At 41.7% G+C, this 23,406-nt stretch overlaps 2 protein-coding genes across 2 annotated transcripts; both read left to right on the top strand.

Moving 5' to 3' along the window:
• Nucleotides 1-2,889: 2,889 nt before the first annotated feature.
• On the top strand, nucleotides 2,890-3,339 carry LOC113324035. The gene has a single exon (XM_026572374.1). It carries the CDS (start codon nucleotides 2,890-2,892, stop codon nucleotides 3,337-3,339), a length of 450 nt encoding a protein of 149 aa, XP_026428159.1.
• A 10,916-nt stretch (nucleotides 3,340-14,255) lies between these two features.
• On the top strand, nucleotides 14,256-14,804 carry LOC113324034 (pectinesterase inhibitor 28-like). Its single transcript, XM_026572373.1, has one exon. The coding sequence runs from the start codon at nucleotides 14,256-14,258 to the stop codon at nucleotides 14,802-14,804; it is 549 nt and encodes a 182-aa protein (XP_026428158.1).
• The last annotated feature ends 8,602 nt before the right edge of the window (nucleotides 14,805-23,406 follow it).

The raw sequence follows: 23,406 nt of genomic DNA, 5'->3' as shown, positions 1-23,406 counted from the left end.
CAAAGTTAGATTTTCGTTTATAAAGTTTGGTCATTAAGAAAGGTTTTCGGTTAGTTTGCGTCCGGGTAGCAAAGGCGACAGGAAGATCTCCAAGAGCTCCCAAATAACACCATCGACGTTTGGTAGTAGCCACGGTGAGATTCTGTCGACAAATCGTCTAGCTGTGTTAGTCAGTGAGTAAAATAGTGTTTTTATGATTAGTTATCTCCGTCTTCTTTACTCATCTTTCACCATCGGATTCAGGCATCTAGAGAACTTCTAAAAAAAAACTCCCATGTAACATCCTCGATGTTTGGTTGAAGTCACCAGAAGTTTCATGCGGTGTCTTGAAAGGCTTAGATCTTACAAAACCCACCTCGACGGGTCGACTCTAGATCGATGGGTTGGATCGGAGAGTGGGAAAACAAAGATTGTATGAAGTCATCACTATCCGCCGGAATAAACCAAAGGAAGTCAGGGCAAGTCATCCCTGAATTGTTCTAAGGGAATAATACTCATTGTTGAAAATTAGAGGCTCAAATGTGACATTATAAGAGTATAAATTCAAGGATTTTCACTCGTAAAGTACCCATATTTAATGATTTGGAGTGTAGGGAATGTAGGACAAATAGTGATTAATGCACAACCGAAGTACCGAGAGTGACATAACACGATACTCGTCAAAATATGTACTTAGAGTCGAAAAGTGTTGAATTGGTGAGGTCAGCCGGACAAAATAGGGGGTGTCGTACGCAAACCCAGTTTTAGTGTCTGATCCTTTCTTTTGAGTTCGTACATCCCATTAAACCTTTTGAAAACAGGTCAAAGTAAGGAGTTATTTGTTTTTTCTGACGTAGGTAGGGACGATACTCGGGCAAAGGGTGTGTACGAGCCAATGGCTAGCACTTCAGGGACGGGAAGAACCTTAAGGAACCGCACGGTTACCAGCAGTGGCATGCAAGGAGGGATAACGGAACCAGGACAGGGAAATGGCCGACAACCTCCCCCCGAGGAATCTCGAGAACCAGCAGGAGGGATGCCAACCGTGGACGAGGAAGTCGACTTGGGACGAGATGATGACCCCCCTCCGTTAGAGAACATCAACCCAACACAAGGAGGACCCGAGCAGATAGACGGGCTGACTGCATCAGACACTGAGGATGATGAGGAGGCATTGATCATGCAGGCCCAGAGGCGAAGAGCTAGACGACGAGACGAATATCAAGAGGCCCTAGATCGTGAGCAGGAGCGACTCAGGAATGTACAGTTGGGCAGACAAAATGACACTAGAGGCGTTCCCCCTGTGTTGCCATTCCCACCTCCACCGCTAATAACAGTGATGCCCCAAGCTCATCTGAAATATCAAAACGGGCACTCTAGTCACGAAAACACCGATCCAACATTGTTAGCCATTTTAGAAAATCATAGGAGGCAGGAAGCGAACTTAAGGGAACTGAAGCAGAGAAATCTGACGCTAGAGTATGAAAACTGCCAGTTACGTAATCAAAGATCTAGATCCAGAAAACCGTTTAATCGGAGCGCGTCGAGCAACCAGGGACGATCGGGTCAACCCTCGATACATCCCGCATCAGGGCCGACAGAAGGAGGATATGGTCTGCCCGAGAGTTCGTCTACAGAAGAGGAAGAGCCCGAGGAGAGAAGAAGGCCGAGGAACGCAACGGAGGATAAGCTCAAAGAATTAGAAGACAAGATTAAGAAGCTAACAGGAAGCAGTGAGGACGACAAGCTCGCTTAAGTAATAAGCGAAGCCGAGAAGACTCCTTTCACCAGAGAATTGGAGCAAGCGTCATTTCCACCAAAGTGCACGCTCTATGCGTTCCCATCAAGATTCGACGGAACAGGAGACGCGGTCGAACACGTCAAAATGTACACCATGTCGCTACTTCAGTGGAAGGGAAGTGACGTGGTCATGTGCAAATTTTTTACGGCGAGCCTAGAAGGCGAGGCGAGGAACTGGTTCTATGAACTCTAAGCACGGTCAATCAATACTTATGATGTCTTAGTCGCAACCTTCCTTGAGAATTACATTCACAACAGCAAAGCTCGACCCAGAGTCAATAGATTGTTCACCCTAGCCCGAAGATTCCAGGAGCCTCTGAGAAATTTGACAGACCGATGGAAATATAGGAGGAATCAAATGACCGAGGAGTGCAGGAGGCAAGTGCAGCGGCTCGGACGACCACAAGTGAGACCCCCAGGCGACCCGATAAACGGCCAGGACCACCACCGAGAGGAGCAGGAAAGAAAGAGTGGGTCGAGAAAGGAAAAAGGCCCCGACACGAAGCAAGGGCCTACACTCCTTTGAATGTTACACTAGAAGAAATCTTCAAAGAGGTCGAGAATAGAAACGTCATCATCTACCCAAGCTCAAGGGGAGTACAATTCGAAGAGACAAAGGATCACCCCGAGTACTGTCACTATCACCAGTATCGGGGCCATTCTACCAACAATTGCCGAGAAGTAAAAGACATCGTACAACACTTAATCCGAGATGGATACCTGAGGCAGTTCGTCTGACAAGCAACACCACCAGCTACCATACCCGAGGTACCAGTCCACCAAGTCAGAGTCGACTGACCCACTACGTTTCCATGCAACACCATTTCGCACTCGGCTACCCAGGGGTACGACCTGAACTTGGTGATCACATCAAGAATTCATAAGAGAGACCGTGACGACAAATAAATTTTCAGTATGGCCAAGACCTTTCCAATGGAGCCATGGATGATGCAACCTATCTCGTTATCTGCAAAGGATGTACAACTAAATGGCCAAGCCCATGGGGACCCCTTGGTTATCACTTTGATGATCGAAGAATGTGGAGTGAAGAGAATTTTGGTAGACAGTGGGAGATCGATTGAAGTACTTTTATATGATACCTTCAAAATAATGGAGCTATCGAATGACATCCTGATTCCGTCAACATATCGAATTTACGGTTTCAATGGGACCGTGACTATCCCAAAGGGCGAGGTAACTTTAAGAGTGTCATATTGGGGCGGACACCTCGATACGCTAACCACATTCTGCGTGGTCGATGTCGTCTCGCCCTACGAAGCAATCATCAGGATACCTTGGATCGTCGGAATCAAGAGGGTAGCGTCGACCTATCATCAAAGGCTAAGATTCCCAACGTACAAAGGAGTAGTGGAGGTTATTGGCGATTCCCAAGAGGCCAGACAATGTATGGAAGTCGATATTCAACAAAACAATAAAAGGCGAGAACGACAAAGGAGGGAAAAGAACAAAGCCAAGGAAGCCGAGGCTTCTCAAGAGCTGGAAAAGGTAATCTCCCAGGCGGTCATGTCATATGGAACCAACGAAAAGGAATCGTTATAGCAATCATACGGAACGGCGCCGATGAACGAACCGAAGCCAAACTTCTCGTCCATAGAACCCACCTGAGAAATCAACTTAGGTACCATCGAGGAGCCGAAGATATTAAGAATCGGATCCTTATTATCGGAGGAGAAAGCGACCCATCTCATAGCAGTTCTGCGAGATAACATGGACGCTTTCGCATGGAATTCGTACGAGATGGAAGGCATTGATCCGGAGATACGCTGTCATCATTTGAAAATAGATCCAAGCTTCGGACTGGTCCGACAAAAGATGAGGCGAATCGCACCAGAATTACAGGCGGCAGTTGAGGAAGAGTTAAAGAAACTACAAGCTTCAAGAATCATCCGAAAATCTCAATACCCCAAATGGATATCTAACATAGTGATAGTGCCCAAGAAGAAAGGAGGAGTCAGGGTCTGCATCGAATTCAACGATCTAAATAAGGCTTGTACGAAGGACAGTTTCCCCCTACCAAGCATCGATCATCTGGTGGAATCTATAGTAGGGCACGAAGCGATAACACTGATGGACGGATATTCAGGATATAACCAGATCCCTCTGGCCCTCGAGGACCAGGAACACACCTCTTTCTTTACACCCAGGGGTTTATACTGTTACACAAAGATGTCGTTCGGTTTGAAAAATGCAGGCGCCACTTACCAAAGACTAGTAGGGGATATGTTCGAAGACAAGATCCATGACACCATCGAGGTGTATATCGACGACATGTTGGTAAAGAGCCGACTGGCAAAAACCCACCTCCGAGACCTCCGGGAGTCCTTTTAAACAATGAAAAAGTTTAAGATGAAAGTGAATCCAGCAAAGTGCGACTTCTGGGTCACATCGGGTAAACTCCTAGGATATATCATCACGCCCAAGGGTATAGAGGCCGATCCCTACAAGGTAAGGGACATTCTCGAAATTCCCTCACCGGAGACAGTAAAAGACTTGCAAAAATTAAACGCAAGCTTGGCAGCGTTGGGACGATTCGTATCCCGGTCGTCAGACGGATGTAAAAACTTCTTTGGTACACTTAAGAAGGGAGAGAAATTCAGATGGACGGACGAGTGTGAGGAGGCCCTTCAAAACATCAAACTACACCTCGCAAGCCTCCCTGTGTTGTAGAGGCCCGAGCCCAGCGAAGTCCTTACCATATATCTAGAGGCAACATCATATGCCATCAGTGCATTTTTGGTTAAGAACGAGGGAAAGGAAGAAAAGCATGTTTACTTCATCATCAAGACAGTAATCCCGGACGAAAAGAACTATACCCGAATCGAGCAAATGATTTTAGCATTAACGTTCGCAACTCAGAATCTAAGAACTTATTTTCAGGCCCACCAGATTTGGGTATTAACGAAGTCGCCCATTGAAGTAGTGCTGGACAATGCGGGGCGATCTAGAAGGATATCCAAATGGGGAGCTCAAATCAAGCAGTTTAACATCATCTATGAAATGCGAACGGACGTAAAGGCTCAAGTGTTAGCAGATTTTTTGGACGACTTTCCACTAAGCGATAAGGACGAAGTGGAGGAGATACCGGGCATGGAGGAGGACCGAGACGATCCGTCCGATATTATGGACACAAGTAGCCCGACACGATGGGAGGTATTTGTCGATGGGGCATTTAATAAAGAGGGATCGGGCCTGGGGTTAGTCTTTACAACACCAAAGGGGAAGAAGATCGTCCACTCATTCAGATTGGAGTTCAAGGCGACGAATAATATTACCGAATACGAGCGCGTAATCCATGCCCTAAGGTTACTCGTAGAAATGGGGATACAAGATGTCAGACTAACCAGCGACTCACAACTGGTGATTCGTCAAATAACTGGCCTGTATGCTACTCAAGATCCGGTTTTACAAAGGTATTGGGAACTCTCCCAATTCTACATCGCCCAAATCCCCAGCATCAAGTTTCGACATATATGCAGAAAAGATAATCGACATGCCGACGCCTTGTCATATATCGCATCTATGTTAAGAGATCCAAGTGTCGATGGCGTTCGTGTAATGAGGATCCTTACGCTCTCTATTCTAGAAGTGCCAGGGGGAAATCTTATGTGGAAGTCAACCCAGCCGATAGATACAAGGAAGGCGACTGGCGTAAACCGATCATTTGTACTTAGAAACAGGCGAGCTACTCAAAGGCCGACATAAGATAAATAAAATCAAGAGTAAATCATCCGCATATGAATTGAGGGATGGCATTCTATACAGAAAATCCTATTTAGGGCCGCTCCTGAGGTGCTTGAGTAAAGAAGAGGGGCAGTCGATCTTGAATGAACTACACTATGGTGCGGCAGGGAATCAAAGCTCTGGTCGGAGTTTGTCGGCTAGGGAAAAAAAATGATGGGTTACTTCTGGCCTTATATGAATGATGACGCGAAGAAAATGGCCTAATTTGCAAGGAATTCCAAAAGTTTGGAAAGAAAATACGCTCGCCGGCAGTGTCCCTAAACTCGGTGATAAATCCCTGGCCCTTCGCCAAGTGGGGGATCGATATTGTAGGACCATTTCATGTCGGATCGGGGCAGAGAAAGTACTTAATTGTGGCCACGGACTATTTTACCAAGTGGGTAGAAGCTGCACCTTTAAAGCACACCCGGGACAAGGACGTCTTCAGATTCATTTGGGAGCATATCATATGCCGTTTTGGTGTACCAGCAGCAATCGTCTCGGACAATGGAAAACAACTACAAGGGAAAATATTGACTTACTATTTAACACTTATAACATTAGGAAGAGCAATGCTACCCCCATTTATCCTCAGAGTAATGGACAGGCCGAGATTACAAACAAAACCATCGCCGACAACTTAAAGAAAAAGTTGCACGGAGAGTATGGGGAGTGGTGTGAACAGCTTTACAATGTCCTATGGGATTATAGGACCACTCGAAGGGAGGCAACTGGACTATCGCCTTTCATGCTCACTTATGGAACGGAAGCCATATTACCAACCGAGGCAATGATACCCACTACAAGAACCGAGACATGGATAAGAAACATCTCAGACGACCTATTCCTGCCCAAGCTTGATGACCTGGAGGAAACACGAGAAATGGTGCTGCAAAAGATGGAGAACTACCAAAGAAGGTTACAAAGAGAATATAACAAACTAGTCTGACCGAGAGAGTTCCAACCCGGGAAATTGGTGCTAAAGGAATTACTGATCTATGAACGTGGCAAAAAGGGTGGGAAACTGTCGGCGAGATGGGGCGGACCTTACACAGCCGTGTCGAAAGTAGGATAAGGTGCATATAAGATATTGAAGCCGGACGGAACACCCGAACTGAGGCCCTGGAATGTCCAACACTTGAAACTCTATCACCCATGAAAGGGTACACGCAAAACAGGTACGACATCTTGTCATTTATTTCCTTAAAACCACAAGGGGTAGGAAACATGACATGAGAGACTAATGGTCATTCGAACTCGGGGAAATAGTAGTGAGCAAGTGCCGAGGTGACTTACACTCACATGGTCATTCGAACTCGGCGCAATGGAAGTTCGCAAGTGACGAGGTGACTTACACTGGAATGGTCATTCGTACTCGGGGCAGTGGCAGTGCGCAAATGCCGAGGTGACTTATAATCGACTGGCTATTCGATACTCGGGGCAGGGGCAGGGTGAAAGTGCCGAGGTAGCCTAAAGGTACTGGTGGTTGGAAACCAAATGCAAAAGGTTGTTAATATACGAATTCTTCTCAACTAGGTAACCTAGTTACATCTGAAAGGTTACCCCCATCGCAAGTGGTCGTGCCCATTTGCCCGAGTTGGTTGGTCGATAACCACTCGGTGTCGTCGAACCTAGCATCTAGAACAACTATTACCCTCCCACTGAATCTAAGAGATAGTGATGAGATACCTCGGTCGGGACATGGAATTGGACCCGATGACCCTCCCTATCGAGTGTGTTCGACAGAAATGATTTTTTAGTATTGCTTTATTTCATATATAAAACGTAGAGTGACTGATTAACAACTTAAGGAGTTCGAAATAAAAGGACAAAGGTGTCAAGAAAGGAAACAACCATGAATACGGCATCAAACATGCAATCAAGGAAAAGGGGGTTAAAGTTTCAAGCGAATTACAACCCGAGATCATGGGAAAATTAGTGACGCAGCACCACAAAAGACAGAATCATTCTTGTGTTGGAGAAGCTTTGGATCCTACTTTCTTCAGAGCGACCTCGCGACATTTCTTCTCGATATAATGATTGACACCAACAATAATCTTCTCGGCGAGATCGGACTTGTAGGAGATCCTTTCTCTATCAATCTGTTGGTTCAGCTGTTGAGAAGCCTCCTCGGAAGTAACAACCTTCGCCTTCATATCGGCCTCACTCTTATGAAGTTTCCCAACCTCTCGCTCGAGGCCAAGGACTTTCTTCTCCAGATCTCGGGCTCGGCCCTGTTCAACTGCGACACCACCACAAACAACACGGTTAGCCCGGGGCACTAAGACAGCATGGAACAACAAAGGGAAAAAAAATCGTCCTAATCCCAGAATGAATGTGACATGCTCTCAAGAAACCTGAAAGGGTTGGTAGCACAATTTCTAGCGACTCCACAGATTTGGACAGATCATCATCGGCCTTTGAAAGTCTTGAGGTTAGTTCGTTATAAGACTGCTCGTTGAATTCATTGGCGGGGAAATACTTTTTATGACCATTCCACTCGGTCCTTTTGCGGTTTTGGGATAATTGAAGGGCCGACAACTGAGCCTGCGCCCATTCCAAGTCTTGGGATAATTTTCCGAAACCCTTAATCATCTCACACTATTCCCGACTTAACCGCTAAGCTACAACCTTCTCCTTCAAGAGTCGTTGCCAATCCACATGCAAATCTCAGTTTTGAAGCCTTAGGGAGTGATTCTGACTTTCCAAGTTATCAGCCAATAATGTTTTATCGGCGGCGAGCCTTTGAAATTCACCCAGATGAACCCGAAGATTGTCCATCTCTTCAGGCACATACTCGAATCTCCGACATCGCTCCAGTTCTTCCGGAAGACGCCTGATCTCGTCTTCCTGGCGATCTATTCTGCCATCTTTGTTAGATATTCGTTGCAGCAGATTTTTCACATGATCCTTTTCAATATCCCATTTTCTCTTCGTAAGACGATATTCCGAAGAAACGTCTAGATTCATACTAGATATCTCGGTTAAAAGGATAACACTAGACTTAGGATATTGACATGAAGAAACTCAATCAAAAACTGCAGATATCTCAACAACATACCTCGGACGGCAACAAGCTCGATCTCTAGATTGCGTGATCGCTTCTTCTCCTGCTGCAGCTGAAGTTTCACAGCCTCAAATTGCTGAACCTCCCTTCGCCGAAGAGCAGCCTCTAACCTCGCCCGATTCATAGAATGAAGATTCACCGTCCAAGACAAAGTGTGTCAGCAAGGTCCAACAAAATTTAGATGCGCGCAAGTAAGATACTCACATGGTGTCAAAGGTATACGATATGTCAGCATACTGGGGAACGGCGGCGATCATCTGCTCATCGGTATAGGAACCAAAGTTCACAGAAGTTAGGGCACCGATAGAATTGCACACAAGGTCCGATATAGTAAACTAAGTTTGGACGCTTGATGACGACCCAGAGATATTCTGGGGAAACCTCTGCAACGCCTCCGTCTTAGCAGTAGACACCTTATCCAGCACAAGAGTCTCAGCCGGCCCTGGATCGCTAGGCTACAAGCCAGGAACCATAACAGCAACATCATCATCTTTCTTAGCTTCATCCTCATCATCATCGCTGAAGATGTCGTCCTCATCATCCTGATCAGGAATCTCGATCACAATATCCAGTCTTTCGGCGTTTCACCCTTCGTTACTGATCTACCCCGAGGAGGATTGCGCCTTGGGATATGCTCCTCAACCTGAACCTCACCACCTACAGCTGCAGACGAGACGCCAGAGCAATTTTTTAGCGACCTCTTCAAAAAATGAGATATGGGACGCCGATCATCAAAATCCTCACCCTCTTGAACCTCGGACCCCCCAGCACTCTCATCCTCGCACCTAGGCATTTTCTGCACAAGGCCCTACGTCAGACCATGTGAAGGCAAAAAACAGGGGCAAGTACATGTACTTAGGACTAAGGTTGTATGTTTGTTACCTTCCCCTGATCCTACTCGACCCTTGTGCTAGCACTTCTCTTCTTAGAAATTAGAGCTGCCTTAACAGGCTCGCTCTGAGACTTAACCTACAACAACCAAAATATAATCAATAACCCGAGCCAGTACAACATGGGACGAAGAAAAATAAGAAAAAAAAACATACCTTATCATCATTAATAACCCAGAAATGGTAAGGCTCGAAGGGAAGCTCTGGAGGAGGAAAGATACCATGTAAAATTTGACCACGAACGAGGAGTGGAACCCGATCCCAGTAAGGGTCATTCGTATGACGAGCACGCTTGTTAGAACCTTTACCAATAGGATCGTAATCCAACATTAGCCTAGCAACACCATCGGGGAGAACCTTCTGACGATGAGGACTAGCGGCGAATCCAGCAAGATCACCGTTGGTAGTAGTCCCGCTCCGATAATTAGCAACAAACTGGCAGAAGTGTATGCTGGGGCATCAGATGGTTTATAGGTCGACTACTCTGCCTCAGTACAGTGACCATCGCCTCGCCTTTTCTACTCTTTCATCAGGCGATAAGTGTTTCCATTCCACTGAGCCAAACCTCGGGGAGGACGAAGCTGTGACAACACCTCATAGTATAAGGGACTTTTAGGATCATACAGCGGGAGACAAAGACCAAGCTCGATCTTCCCCCTAGCAATAATAACCGCCTCGGACGACTGTTCGAACTTGTCGACATCGGCTTTCCTCAACACACCCGTTTGTCCCGAGATAAGAGTCACCTCATAATTCTGAAGGCCGAATTCTTCCTTCAACTGATTAATGAACTCATCATCAGACAGTTCCTTAGAAATTCTCTTATCAGCCCTACATGGAAACGACGGAGAGATGTCAGGGAAAAGGGATTGCATAGCACGATAATCATGATGGGAAGGACTTTCTAGCAAAAACAAATAATCAAGGGAAACGACATCACTATCAGAAAAAATATCACTCACACACCTCTTTTAAGTCATGGGTGGAGAAGAAGTTTCCATTACAGAACAAAAGGGAGAGCTCGAAACCCGAAGACAAACAGAAGAAAGGGCAATGAAGGAAGAAAACCAACCAAAGCAGCCGCCGTCGACTTGAAATCCAAAGAAGAAAGCGAAAGTGGAGAAGGGTCACCAGAATTAATGGTAGCAAGAAAGGAGTATAATCGCACAGAGAGAGAAACTTTCTATTCTGTAGGAATACACAAATGGTGATTAGAAGCAGAAACCGCACAATTTATACTCAAAGGCATCGTAACCGTCAGCAGCAGTTACAGGTCATAAAGGCAGTAGTAGTGGGGAACTGCATGGCGGAATTCGCGGCATGACTAGGGGCGTGGAAAGTCGAGCAATTTTCTTCCCCTCGTGTCAAGCACACGAGTGAAAGAAGGGGCATAAATGTAGGTGTAAATAATCCACAGGTCTAGGTGGCAAGATCCCAGGCTAAGTTGCACCAAGAAACGAAGGAAGAGAAGCAATGAATAACTTAAACGGGCACAAACAAAGAGAAATCACGAGGGACGAGCGTGACAACCATTTAGCTGTAGGATGTGAAAAGTCTCTCATCACCTGGCAAAGCTGACAGAAGACCAGAAGACACTCGGTCAAACTAAGATACAAAGTCAAGACGAAGCGGCGAGAAGGGAGAAGGAAACCTCAGACTAAATAACATTAAAGGATCGGCCTCGGACGCAAAACTGTCGGGAGACCCTACTGTATCATCCCAGTAGATAGATCGAAGGAACATCAAGGTAGGCCCGAGGAGGAACAACGAGATGGATGCACCAGGATTTACACTGTAACTTCGTCGTATCCCTGCCTTGGCCTATAAATATAAGGGCATCTAGAGAGTGAGTGGCTGGTTGGAAAGGAGAGAGAGTTCACACTTAGAGAGAAAATAAGTCATTATTGTGAGAGTTCATCACTTGTAACCAAACTTGAAGTAATATTAATCACTCCTTTCACCCCATGGACGTAGGTAATCACGCCGAACCACGTATATCTTTGTGTTCATGTTTGTTCATGCATCTTCACCTTGGTTTAGTTTAGTATTTCCATCCTTGGATGTATTGAGCGATTTTATGCTACTACATCCTTTAATTAGATAAATCTGGGTTTCAGATTCTTATCAGAAATGATACACCAGGGTTATGAGTGTAAATTTGTGCACCCTCTAAAATCGGGGTGCACGTTCCCGCTTCTATAATTGGGCCACGTCTTTTAAGTGGTTTCCTGTTTTCCCTTTTTTATCTTTTTATTTTCTTTTTTAAAATTAAAAAATTATTAAAAAGGTATATCTAAATAAGAAAGAATCAATCATCAATTTGAATGAAATCGCATCAAAAATCATGAACCTTTAACCTAAAAATTAAATTTCTTATCTCGAATGATTTCGTGGATGGAATCGCACCAACCACCTTCAATCGATCACAAATCCGATAAATAAGAAACCCACTGAAGGAATTTGAATTTTTTTTCTACAACTCATGATCTTGAAGAAGCATTTTCGGGAGAGAAGTGAAAATTATGTGAAGAAATGAAAATGGGGGAGACATTCGAGCTTCTGTGGAAAATATCGATTCTCTTGAACGATGATCCGTTCAGCGTCGTCAACCTAGCTGACCAGGTCAACGCTGCTCGGTTCGGCATTCACCTGGACGCTGCATTGTTCAGCGTTTCGTTTCTAATTCGCCATCCCATAGGACTTAGGAGGTTGCCCAAACTGACGTGGATGGCCAATCTAGCAGCTAGATATCTAGACCATAGAACTTAGCCTTAATGAAAAAACACCAAAAGTAACAGAAGCTACAAATGTGATGCATTAGTAGGGTATTAGGGTGCCTTTAGAAATAGCATTGTTAACCAGGCAGTTCATGGATTACAAGTCCTACCGAACAGAGTTCGGGATGTTTTTAGGCTTATCCAACTCTTTAGAAACGCTGATCTCCCTTGTATCGTCTTTCCTAGAAGATAAGAGTAACTGTAGTGGTAATACTCTGCCTAGACGATAAACCTTGACCCAGATGTAATATGTGGCTCAAACGTGATGATCTTATTCTTAGCAACTGACGGCTATTTTTTCTGTTAATCCGAAGCAACGTAGTGTCTGCCAAAAACTGACACTAGCGTTCTAACTTATTTAAAGGTTTTCATCTGTTAAACTGCCTGCACTTGTGCCGTAGTGCTAGTATACAGAAGTTGGTATGCAGGGCCTCTTTTAAAGGAGTCATGATGGCCGGTGATCCATTCAACATCACCGCAGAAACTAACCTTTTGTTCCATCTCGCCAGGAATAGAGTTTATTACTCTCATGCCTACTTCATGTGACAATTAGTCATTGTCCATTCATTTATTGTTAAATTTTGTCGGTTCATCAATGATTCATTTAGCATTGGACATGTTAGGTGGAAATTCACTTGAATACATGTATATTTAAATGTGCTATCAAATTTCTAAAGAAAGATAAATGAATTCAGAAACTAAAGACAATTGGAAATGGAAGATTGAGATAGTGGAGCAAACTAGGGCGGTCGCTGGGTTAATAACTTCTATGAATTTCGAGTACATTTAAGTGCGGGTGAAGAATCCAAGCACCAATCTTAATCTGTACCATTTCTTAGACAGTGGGGAAGCTTAATCTATAGGAATTACATTATCAGAAGGACGTCACCCAAGTTACAGAGTCTAGGAAAACTATTTGTGCATATATGCATGCCATATAATTAGATAAACCTTGGTTACGGATTGTTATCGGGAATGATCCACTAGGTTCCAAATAATTAAGAGATTTATAAAATAAGTAGTTGTGTTTGATTCCAGTTACATTTCTCTTACTATTCCTTTTCATAGACTTGGGTGGTTTTATTTTTACCAAATTCAGATCTGCCGGACATTTGTACCAAAGGGCTTCTCATCCCGTTTTGATTTTCTTCGTGACAATTAAGTTCACCGTCACAGATCTGCCGACCCATAGCTAAACTACTACCCTGGGTCCAATACCATCCCATCTCGAGTCAGTGTAATTCGAGTTGGTTTATACTGAGTTCAACCGTACTACAAGTCTACACCCACTATACAAAACGGAAAATGGGTCATTTGTCCAAATATTTTTAAATCACGGTTCAAATGGACGAGTAAAAAATAATTTGGGTGAAATGGCTAAAAAAATAGTAAGGATGAAACTGGTTTCATTCTAACTTAAATTTAAAAAATAGCAAGGATGAAACTGGATACATCCTGTGTAAATTAAAAATAAGAAAAAATATTTAAAAATGGGCACGATGAAACTGGTTACATCTTGTCTATTTTTACATTTTTTTTCCATTTAAACAGTATCAAAATCTAACTGTACATTTCACCCAGGAATTGTTGATTTTGGTCTTTTTAACCAATTTTGTGTATACAAAATCAACAACTGACACCATTGCTTGACAACACAAGCAAACCAAAAGAGCTACTAACATATCCGAAAATGGTAGGTAACCCAGAATTTGCCCCAAACATTTCTCACGTGACGCGTCGCTAGCTTCTTCACGTCAAAATTCTTTTAATGGATGTTTCTTTCCCAAGTGTACCAATCGAAAATCTTTTAAAAACGGTACGTATCTTGAAGATTTGGGTTCAAAATATTCTCGTGCCAAAAATGTTAAATGTGTAATGAAGTTTGCATATTTGATTCCCATAATCAAACTCTTCATTCCAACATTAACTTTCCCCATTCCACTATACATACAAATCTTCTCTATAGATCAAAGTATAATCCAAAAAAAAAATAAAAAAAAAATGGCTTCATCGGTTGTCTACCTAATCTCTATTCTTTCCCTCATTTTCATCGTTCAAGAATCGTCTGTATTAGGAGACGCTGGGTTGATCCAATCTACTTGTCAAAAGACGCGGTTACCTGATCTATGTACATCTACATTAAATGCCGATCCGTCCAGTCAAGAAGCCAATATGCTAGGTCTAGCCAATATTACGGTTAATGTTGCGGAAACCAGAGCTGCGGACATATCGAAATACATACTCGACGAGCTTGTTAAATCTTATACTAATGCAAACGCAATTAAAGTGGTCACAGGATGCAGTGATATTTATGGATATGCAAAGGGTGCACTTCAGGCCTCAGTTGAAGATTTGGGTTATGATCTTGGAGATGCGCTTTTAGGATTGGATATTGCTGCCAAACGTACTGAGGATTGCACAGATTCCTTTAGATCAGCCACTCCTCCACTAGCTTATCCTGATGGATTGGCACAAAGGCAACGCGATTTTCAGAATCTATGTGGTGTTGCTACTGATACTGTCCAAGTGATTAGGACCTCAAATCCTTAGAGAGACACCCTTGCATATATCTCTCAAAGTGAGATCCTTGGATATGCTTTTTTATAATAATTTTGATTTATTATAAAAAAATAAATTCGTTCAATTATTTATATGTTTTTGTATCATCAAATTATTCATTTATAAGATACTTATGAATTATTTTTTAGTTTGTAAAAAATATAAAATCATCGTTTTTTCATATATATATATATATAATGAAACAGAAAAGACTGTTCCCGTTGATACCAAAAGGACAATCGCCACGTGGTCGCAGGAAAAGACATGAAGTATGCCCGGAAAATCTTGTGGAAAGATCTCGTATCATTTTCCAAGTATCCCCGTTAGTGACTTGTCAAATCAAAAGTCAGAATCGTCATCATCACTGTCTGATGAAACGAAGTAAGAAAATCCATTCGCCAAATAGTATTTTATGACGACGAAACCCGCTACAAGAATTTAAAACACAAAAGATCACTTGGGGTACCCAACAAGATATCGTTCGCAAAATCAGATAGACGAAGTAAGATTACTTGGATAAAAAGATAACCTGTAAAGTCAGTAAATTATTGAGCAAGAAAAGAGATAGTTGTCCCGACAAGTTTCCAAAGGCGTCAGCGAAAGAAGGGGAGAAACTTTATGGAAAATGGTCTGGGCGAAGTAAAAGACTAACCCACGAGAACACGGTGACCAGGGACGAAATAAAATGAGTTGTATTCCATTAGAATTGTAAGGTCTATAAATAGAGGCCCTTGGACAATGTAAAGGGGATCGAACTTTTGGGGTAGGAGTAGTCTTGCTTAGTTTGTGGGATTAGGGTTTCCTTGTATCCAAAACTTGTACTTTCATTACCCCGAGTGGTTGATCAATAAAGAATTTCTTAACCAAGTTATCTATTATGTCTTAGATCTTGTTTATTTCCTATTTGGGTGTATTACTGGATTCCCAGTAATTACAGTTCCAGTGGAACAACTACCCGATAACAGGAGTTGGGTCTGCAGGGCCGAGGTTAGCACCATGCAGAATCCTTTGTCATTCGTTTTTACCGAATATAAAGACTGAAGTAATTGCAACAAATTTAGATCTTTCCAATTGAAATTTCATAGAGCCACAGAACAAATTTAGTTAAACTGGCTGCTGTTTTGTTCTGATCCTCGCTCACGCTATTCAAATCATCTAGAACAAAATCAATAGTTTCAAAATATTCACCTTTCACCGCTATAAGCATCCTTTATTTCTTCGAGAGTTGCTTCTCTACCTTGCTTCTCTGCTACAAAATCCTTTCGACCCATTGTACACATTTTGGATCAAATGACATTTTTTTGGTCATTGAACGAGGTGAAAAATTCAATCCCTCAGATGTTCCTATCATTTCATTAGAAACTATTCATTAGGGTTTAATCAAGTCGTGCAACCGTTCTACGCTTATAATTCACTGAGGAAGAAATTTGCTGTTCATTTTGGTAGAACTTTCTAGCAAATATGACTTGCTATGGGTTCTGACTCTTACTATCCTGGATCAATGCCGGATTTTCAAATCAATAGTTGGATATACACTCCTAGTTTTGAGCTAACATCATAGGATAAATTGAAATGATTTCTTCACACTTATATTATCATATTACTCACTTTATGTACTTTTTTCAGTGCGAACAAAAGCCCATGTCGGATTTGAAAGTAGTATTTTGAAAGTATATTCCTCGTAAAGGTTTACATACTCAGCGTAAATTAGTGCATATTGAAATACTAAACCCAAAAATCTATCAATCTTAATTTAAATGAGTATTTTTTGACTCATAGACTTAGCGGATTGTTATTGGACATAGACTTTTGGTTTAAGTGAGAATTACACGGTTTGGCCTACTCTTGGAAGTGGGAGAAAAGGGAAATCAAAATACCGCTTTGCTACACTCACCGTGATTTTTTCACCTAGAAATCACCGAGTGTGAGCAATCCCTTGGACCCACCACCCTGGGATTTACAGGGACTCGGTTTTTCTGTGTCACTAGGTGTATTCACGATGGGTTTTCCACGGTGAGTATATCATTTCCAGCAAAATATGTGTTTACACAAATACCTAGGTAAAGAAACGAGTGATTACGCGTCACACAATCTTCAAATTAGTGTTTGCACGCAAAGAAAATCAAAATATGTGTTTACACAAATATGTAAGTAATTATGTATTTTTGTTATCTTATTGGGGTATATGATAGACGCATTAAGAGCCAATCATTGGCATGGGAAATTGAAAAAATAAATAAAATATAAGAGAGATAGTGTTTCTTTGCCTGGCTTGATTGGGGTATATGATAGACGCATTTATGTGTCTAATATGTCTCAATTGTATGTATTGTTAGTGCTCGATTTTGTATTTATTTTGTTATTTTATGTCTTTGTAGGTATTTATAAAGAAATAAGCTCTTGCAGCAAAAATTGGCTCGAAAAGTGGTGTTTTACACCCCCAGGATAAAGTACTAAAGGCACCCCATAAATGCACCGGAAGCACCCCAAAAATGTGCCGGAGAAACCCCCGAAAAATTACTATTTACGCCCAAAAATTACTATCTGCACCCTATAAGGCAAGTGCTAAAGGGAAATCCGTACAGGATTAAGGGGAGGACATCTTCTTCTCAAATTCAAAACCAATTTTGGCGGGAAAATATTTCACTTCACTGGAAGAATTTCGATCGAATGTTTGGAGGAGTTTTTGTGTGATTCAATCGCTGAAACTTCATGGATAGTTGTGATATGTCCTAACAGAGCTAGTATGGGTGTTTATTTCGATCAAATTTGGCTGGATAACTTGGTTTAATCCAAACAGGGAGTTGGAGGAAAAACATGAACTTGCACGAGTTGTGAGGAATTTAAACGTGTACTGCACGTGTTTGGAAGAGTTGATCGATATTCTGGAGCGCGAAGAAGGTATGGAAGGAAATAAATACAGCTGCAGACGCGTAGGAAAACGATTTTTGGAAACAATATATTTTCGAGAATAAAAGAAATAATGGGATTAAATAAAGAGATTTTGGGAGATTCATTGTCGCAATGATGTATAAATAGGTTCCTAAGATCACACAGAAGGGGAGGGAGAGTTTGGGGTCGAGAGGAGAGCTCAGGAAGTGTGAATCAAGAGTTTTCAGAACTTTGTTGCTGCTGCTCGTGAATAACAGGGAAACAGCGACGATTTCTTCATCCGTCATAACGGTTTCTTCAAATGCTTGTCACAGTTTCTTCAACTGGTTTGCAACATTTATCTTCATTGTAACAGTTTCTTCATCCTCTTCTGCAACATTTATCTTCATATTTGTAACGCTTATCTTCATCATAACAGCTGAGAGTTGAAACAGTCGGTCTGCAACGCGCATGTGATGTTGCAGATTTCCTGTTTCACTATTTTCTCTTCTTGTAAACACTTTTTGAGCCATGAATACATTTTGAGTGTGTTTCCAACATGATGAGCTAAACCCAATCTTCCGGGGCGATGGAGGAAGCCATTCTTCCAAAAGTTATGTGGTAAAATTTATTTGAATTTATTTATGCAACTCTTTTATGATTATTTGCACCGAATGAAAATTGAGTAATGATTTTTATTAATTAGTTGTGTTTTCTCTTGATGAAGTATGCTTAGTTTAGGGCTTTTAATACTTCATTCTTGCGATTAACAATTGATGTTTTGAAAATCTAATTTAGGCAATGATTAGAATCACAATTTTTTTGATTGGAGTTATATTGTCTAGAATTGCATGATAAAAATTAACATTAAATTACATGAATTTTGGTGAATGGTGAAATCCTGAACCCCGGTCTCTCTAATATAATCAGTTTTAATTTGCTTTGTTTTCTTTAGTTTTAAAATTTAAATCTAAAAGCACAACCTTCACAAGTCTTGAACGAACTTTATTATTTATTACTACAACAACTTGAAAACACATCAGTATACCCAGATTAATTCGGGTATACCCAATGAGACAAAATCTGGTCATTATGAAGTAAAACCAAGCCACCCCTTAAGCTTGTATTTCCTAAATGGCTAATATGTCCTTGTTTAATTAACACTAAAAATTCTGATTAGGTTAATTAATTGAGTTTAGATTGATTGAATAGATTAAAACTTAGGAATTGAAGTTATGAAATTTTGTGGGATGATTTTTTGTGAGAATTTTTTTTTTTTTTAGAATATCTCTTGCAATGAAAATGAAGCACACAACCGAAACACTTCTGAAAGGTGATTGCAAATCTGTTGTATGAAATCATACTCAATATCAAAGAAAAAATCCACATTTTCAGTTCTGAAAGTATGAAAGGTCGGAAAGGTAAACTAATGAAGATCATGCCGACCATACTAGGCCGGCAAGGTCGACGAATGAATAAATTGCCGACTTAGTGCGGCTGGCAAGGTATACGAATGAAGAAGATGCCGACTGTAATATTTTTGACACACAAGAAACTGTTATAAATACGTAGGTAATCGGCATGGTATTGATTTATTACCTTGTCGTCTTTTTTTAGTCGGCATTTATTAACTTTCTTACCTTGCCGTCTAGAAGTTAGCCGGCACTGTAGTAATCTTATAACCTTGCCGACTTTGGTTATCCCCCAAAAAAACTGAATTCTAATAGATGCAATTCACTTTATTCATGCAATTTTCGTTACTACATTGATTGAAACATAAAATACAACTCATTGTCGACGGAAAAACGGATGCACTTAGCATGTGCATCAAGCCTTTGAACCCCTAGGCGACCCTAGTGGACGAGTTATAGTCTCGTGAGGGTTTACATAGAGGTCTATCCACAAAACCTATACAAAAACTTCTAAAGCCATCAATATTCCTCCTCCGAAGACGATACAACATCTAAGTAGTCCGGGTTATCCTCCGGGATTCTCTCAGCCAAGAAGTGATAGCTTGCATCGAAAGCGAATGCTTATAACTTTTCCTCCAAGTACTGCACTTTCACGACTTCGTGCTACAAAAACAAACTTACATTTGTTAGTGGTGTTTCATTGGAAGATAAAACAACATGGGTTACGTAAAACAAACCACAAAAATACCCAGAAATTGTGCAATGGACAAGGTGAAGGGGAGAGTGTTAAAAATCCGAGGTTGGGGAGCTACAAAAGCAACTATCGCGTTTTCGATGACAAGGTGACTATCGTGCACTTGTTGAACACTTCTTGCATTCGTATTCCCAAACTATTGGCTAAATTTGTTGTGTACCTGAGCCCAAAGGGTTATGGAATCCACCCTTTCGGAGGATTGACGTCTAAGTCATTTTTCCGCATACCAAGCTTTGTTGATTGACAAATCTTCATTAGAATCAAATGAATCCATTGTTATATGTATAGAGATATTGGGTGAGTTAGATGGAGTGTATGATGATGATATGAGCTTTGGAGAGTATATGGAACTATTTTTATATTGTTTTGTAGAGAGAAGTAGTGTATTAATAGGATGATGGCCAAATTTGACCGTTATAGTGCCCAAGTACAAGTCAATCAATGAAATTGTACTTGCAAAAAATTTGAATTTTGAATTCGCCGGCGAGGTTTATTTTCCCCAATATGCCGACTAAACCTGGCCGGTAGGGTGGGAAGTTTCTTACCATGCCGACCTTATGCTGATTTTAGGCATCAGGAGAACATTTTCTTCCGTGTATCCGTCGGTAATGTATTTTTTCATTAGCATGCCGACAATGTGGAAATTTTGTTACCATGCCGACCTTATGACTTTTAGGCATCAGGAGTTCAGGCAATTTTATGTTAAACCGTCGGAAAGGTGTTTGTTCACTAGCGTGCCGGCCATGCTGTGGTCGTCAAGGACCTTAATTTAGAACCATGCCGGCCTTATGATGATTTTAGGCATCAGGAGAAGGTTTTTTCTGCAACAAATAGCCGGCATGGTCGATAACATAATACCCTGTCGGCTGTATAATAGCCGACTTGGTATTAATATGATTACCTTGCCGACCCTGGTATGCAAGCATTTTCTGCTGTCAGGGCCAGCAGTCTGACAGTTCAAAACCTTGTCGTCCCTGGTGTGGTCGGCACTGTATATATTAAAAAAAGCATGTCAGTATAAATACTGAAACTTTATATAGCTAAACAAACCATTCATTGAACAACTAGAAATCCAACATTTTTTGTCCAAAATACGAAAACATGTCCCATAAACCTTAAAAAAAACATTTTTCCACACCATTAACTTAAACATTTGTCCACCACAACATAAATAAATTAACTATGGAAAGCATTCATTCACGACCACGACCCCGTTTAGGAACACTACCACTACTACTACCTTCACCACCACGACCGCAACGAGCCCTCTTTTTGTCAGCATTCAGCTTGGCTTGTGCTTCCCTCCTGGCTTTTTCTTCCCTCTTTACTTCATCATCAGCTTGATTGAACAATTCATGGGCATCCTCACTGTCAATATTGCAAGCATGGTCAATGTGCTTGCTTTGCTCTTCAATCGACAAAGGCTCTCCTCGGTCTTTCGTGCAACACAACACCTTCACAAAGGTATTCAACTGCTCCTTATATTTTCAATTAAACAACAAATGATTAATAGAATGATTCGATAATGTAATCTTAAAATAGTAACAGAAACTCTAAAATACTTACAAAGAACTTAAGACTTGTTGTTGGGTCTTTCGATGCCATCTTTCTCTTACGAGCCAATTCTCAGCAGTCATTTCCCTAATCACAGTAGGACGAGCCCAACCCAATTATCACGCCATGTATCTCTCACTAGATTCATTACCGGTGGTCACCTCGTCCAAAAGACTCACATCGATGTTACGGCCACGTCTATCATCCCAATGTTCTAGAGCTGGTGGTGGAGCGTAAGCGACGTTAATAGTTTTTTGGGACGTGGAGCAGTCATCCTTTAACAAAGTAAAGAACGTCTTTTCTTCATCGAAATGAGGTTCTTCTTGGACGTAACCCAATTCTCGCATTACCCGATGTGGATCGTACATTGAATATCCCGATGAGCACAACAAGGGTCCGTAGTATAATGCAACTTCATCTCTCCTTTGGATTAAACCTTGTTTTCTAGCATCTAGATACGGATCAAATATCACCTCCTCCGCAGTGAATTTGTCGATGGCGATTCGGAGTTTGATAAGATTTTGCGGCATGTCCTTATCCTGAGTACCCTTAAAACTGTACCTTTGCGCTCTTGGCTTATCCACCGCAACAGTCACATCCACTTTGACGTAGGAGTTGGTTTTGAACAAATAAGGGAAGTGCTCATATATCCAAACTTATGCAAAAAAAATGTTTAGTAAGAATCTTATATTACGAGAATTTTACAAATATAAATGATTTAGAAAATAAAATTACCTGGAAGAGACATGTGTTTCCGTTAACTTGTGCAGTGAGTGCCCTAGAACACTTTGTCAACTCATTGTTCAAGAAGGAGACCACCACAGTACCCCAAGAATACTCACGCATCTTATCTAAGGGATCCAATAGTTGCAAGTAACTGACGTCGACCAAGCTTCCGGAACTGTCGGGGAAGATACATTTGCCCAGGACGTATAGCACATAAGCTGACGCGGTAGCATTGATTCGTACCGGGTTCACCCTTCCTTCCTTATCAAAGTTTTTCTTTGTCTCCCATAATATGTCCCTCAACTTCTTCAGATTAAACTTCTTGGTTAGACGACCATCCTTCTTCTCAAGAATAGACTCCGTCTCACTCTGATTCCAACCGAAAAATTTCTAGTTGTATTCGTAAATATCCTTGAAAGAAAACTTATTATTGAATCACTCACTGACTGCTTTTCCATCAACCTAGAGGCCTAGAATTTGATGAACATCATCGGGAGTTGCCGCCATCTCACCGAATGGGAATAACATTGTATCAGTCCCTCCGTAGAACCTCTCACACAATGCAGATATGGTAACTATATCATGATCAATATTCGAACTCTCCACCGCAGGCCACAACCCGGAGTTCTTGACAATCACTTTCACCTCCTCACATTCTAGATCAAGATCCCAAGTCTTAGTCACTGAACACGAAGCTTGGCGCCTCATGAGACGGACAACATGCTTGTGATCCTAAATACCAAAAAAACAAAATGAAAAGAAATACAAACACTTGACGCAAATTTAAGATAGTTACATACTTGAATAAAAAACAAATACGGATTGAGATTACTTACGATAGTATTATGGATCGTACATGCCCATGAGTCTTTGTATCCAAAAAGAACATTTTCACCATCTCTTGGGGTCCCTATTGGAAGCTCACCTTTTTTCAGTGTAAGCATCAAGTGAGTGGGAGGCATGTGAGAATTAGATGGTTTAGTGATCACCCTCTTCTTCGTTCCGGTTTCAGTTGAAGTTGAATCTTCGGTTTGTTGAACATTAACTTGACTTAATTCTCCATCGCCTTCTTCTTCTTCTTCTTCTTCTTCTTCCACTACCTCTTCAATAATTTCTTCTTCAATTTTCTTATCTTTATCTCCATCACCATCATCATCACCTCCTCCAACATTAGGCATGTCTTCATCACCATCATCATCATCATTGTTACCTCCTCCAGCAGTCGAAGTTCTTTCATCAACATCATCATCATCACCTCTTCTACCAGATGGAATTG

This window comes from Papaver somniferum, chromosome 11 (assembly GCF_003573695.1).
Source record: "Papaver somniferum cultivar HN1 chromosome 11, ASM357369v1, whole genome shotgun sequence".
Classification (NCBI taxonomy): domain Eukaryota; kingdom Viridiplantae; phylum Streptophyta; class Magnoliopsida; order Ranunculales; family Papaveraceae; genus Papaver; species Papaver somniferum.
The sequence above is the reverse complement of the archived record's forward strand: the minus strand, read 5'-3'. Positions and strand labels throughout refer to the sequence as shown.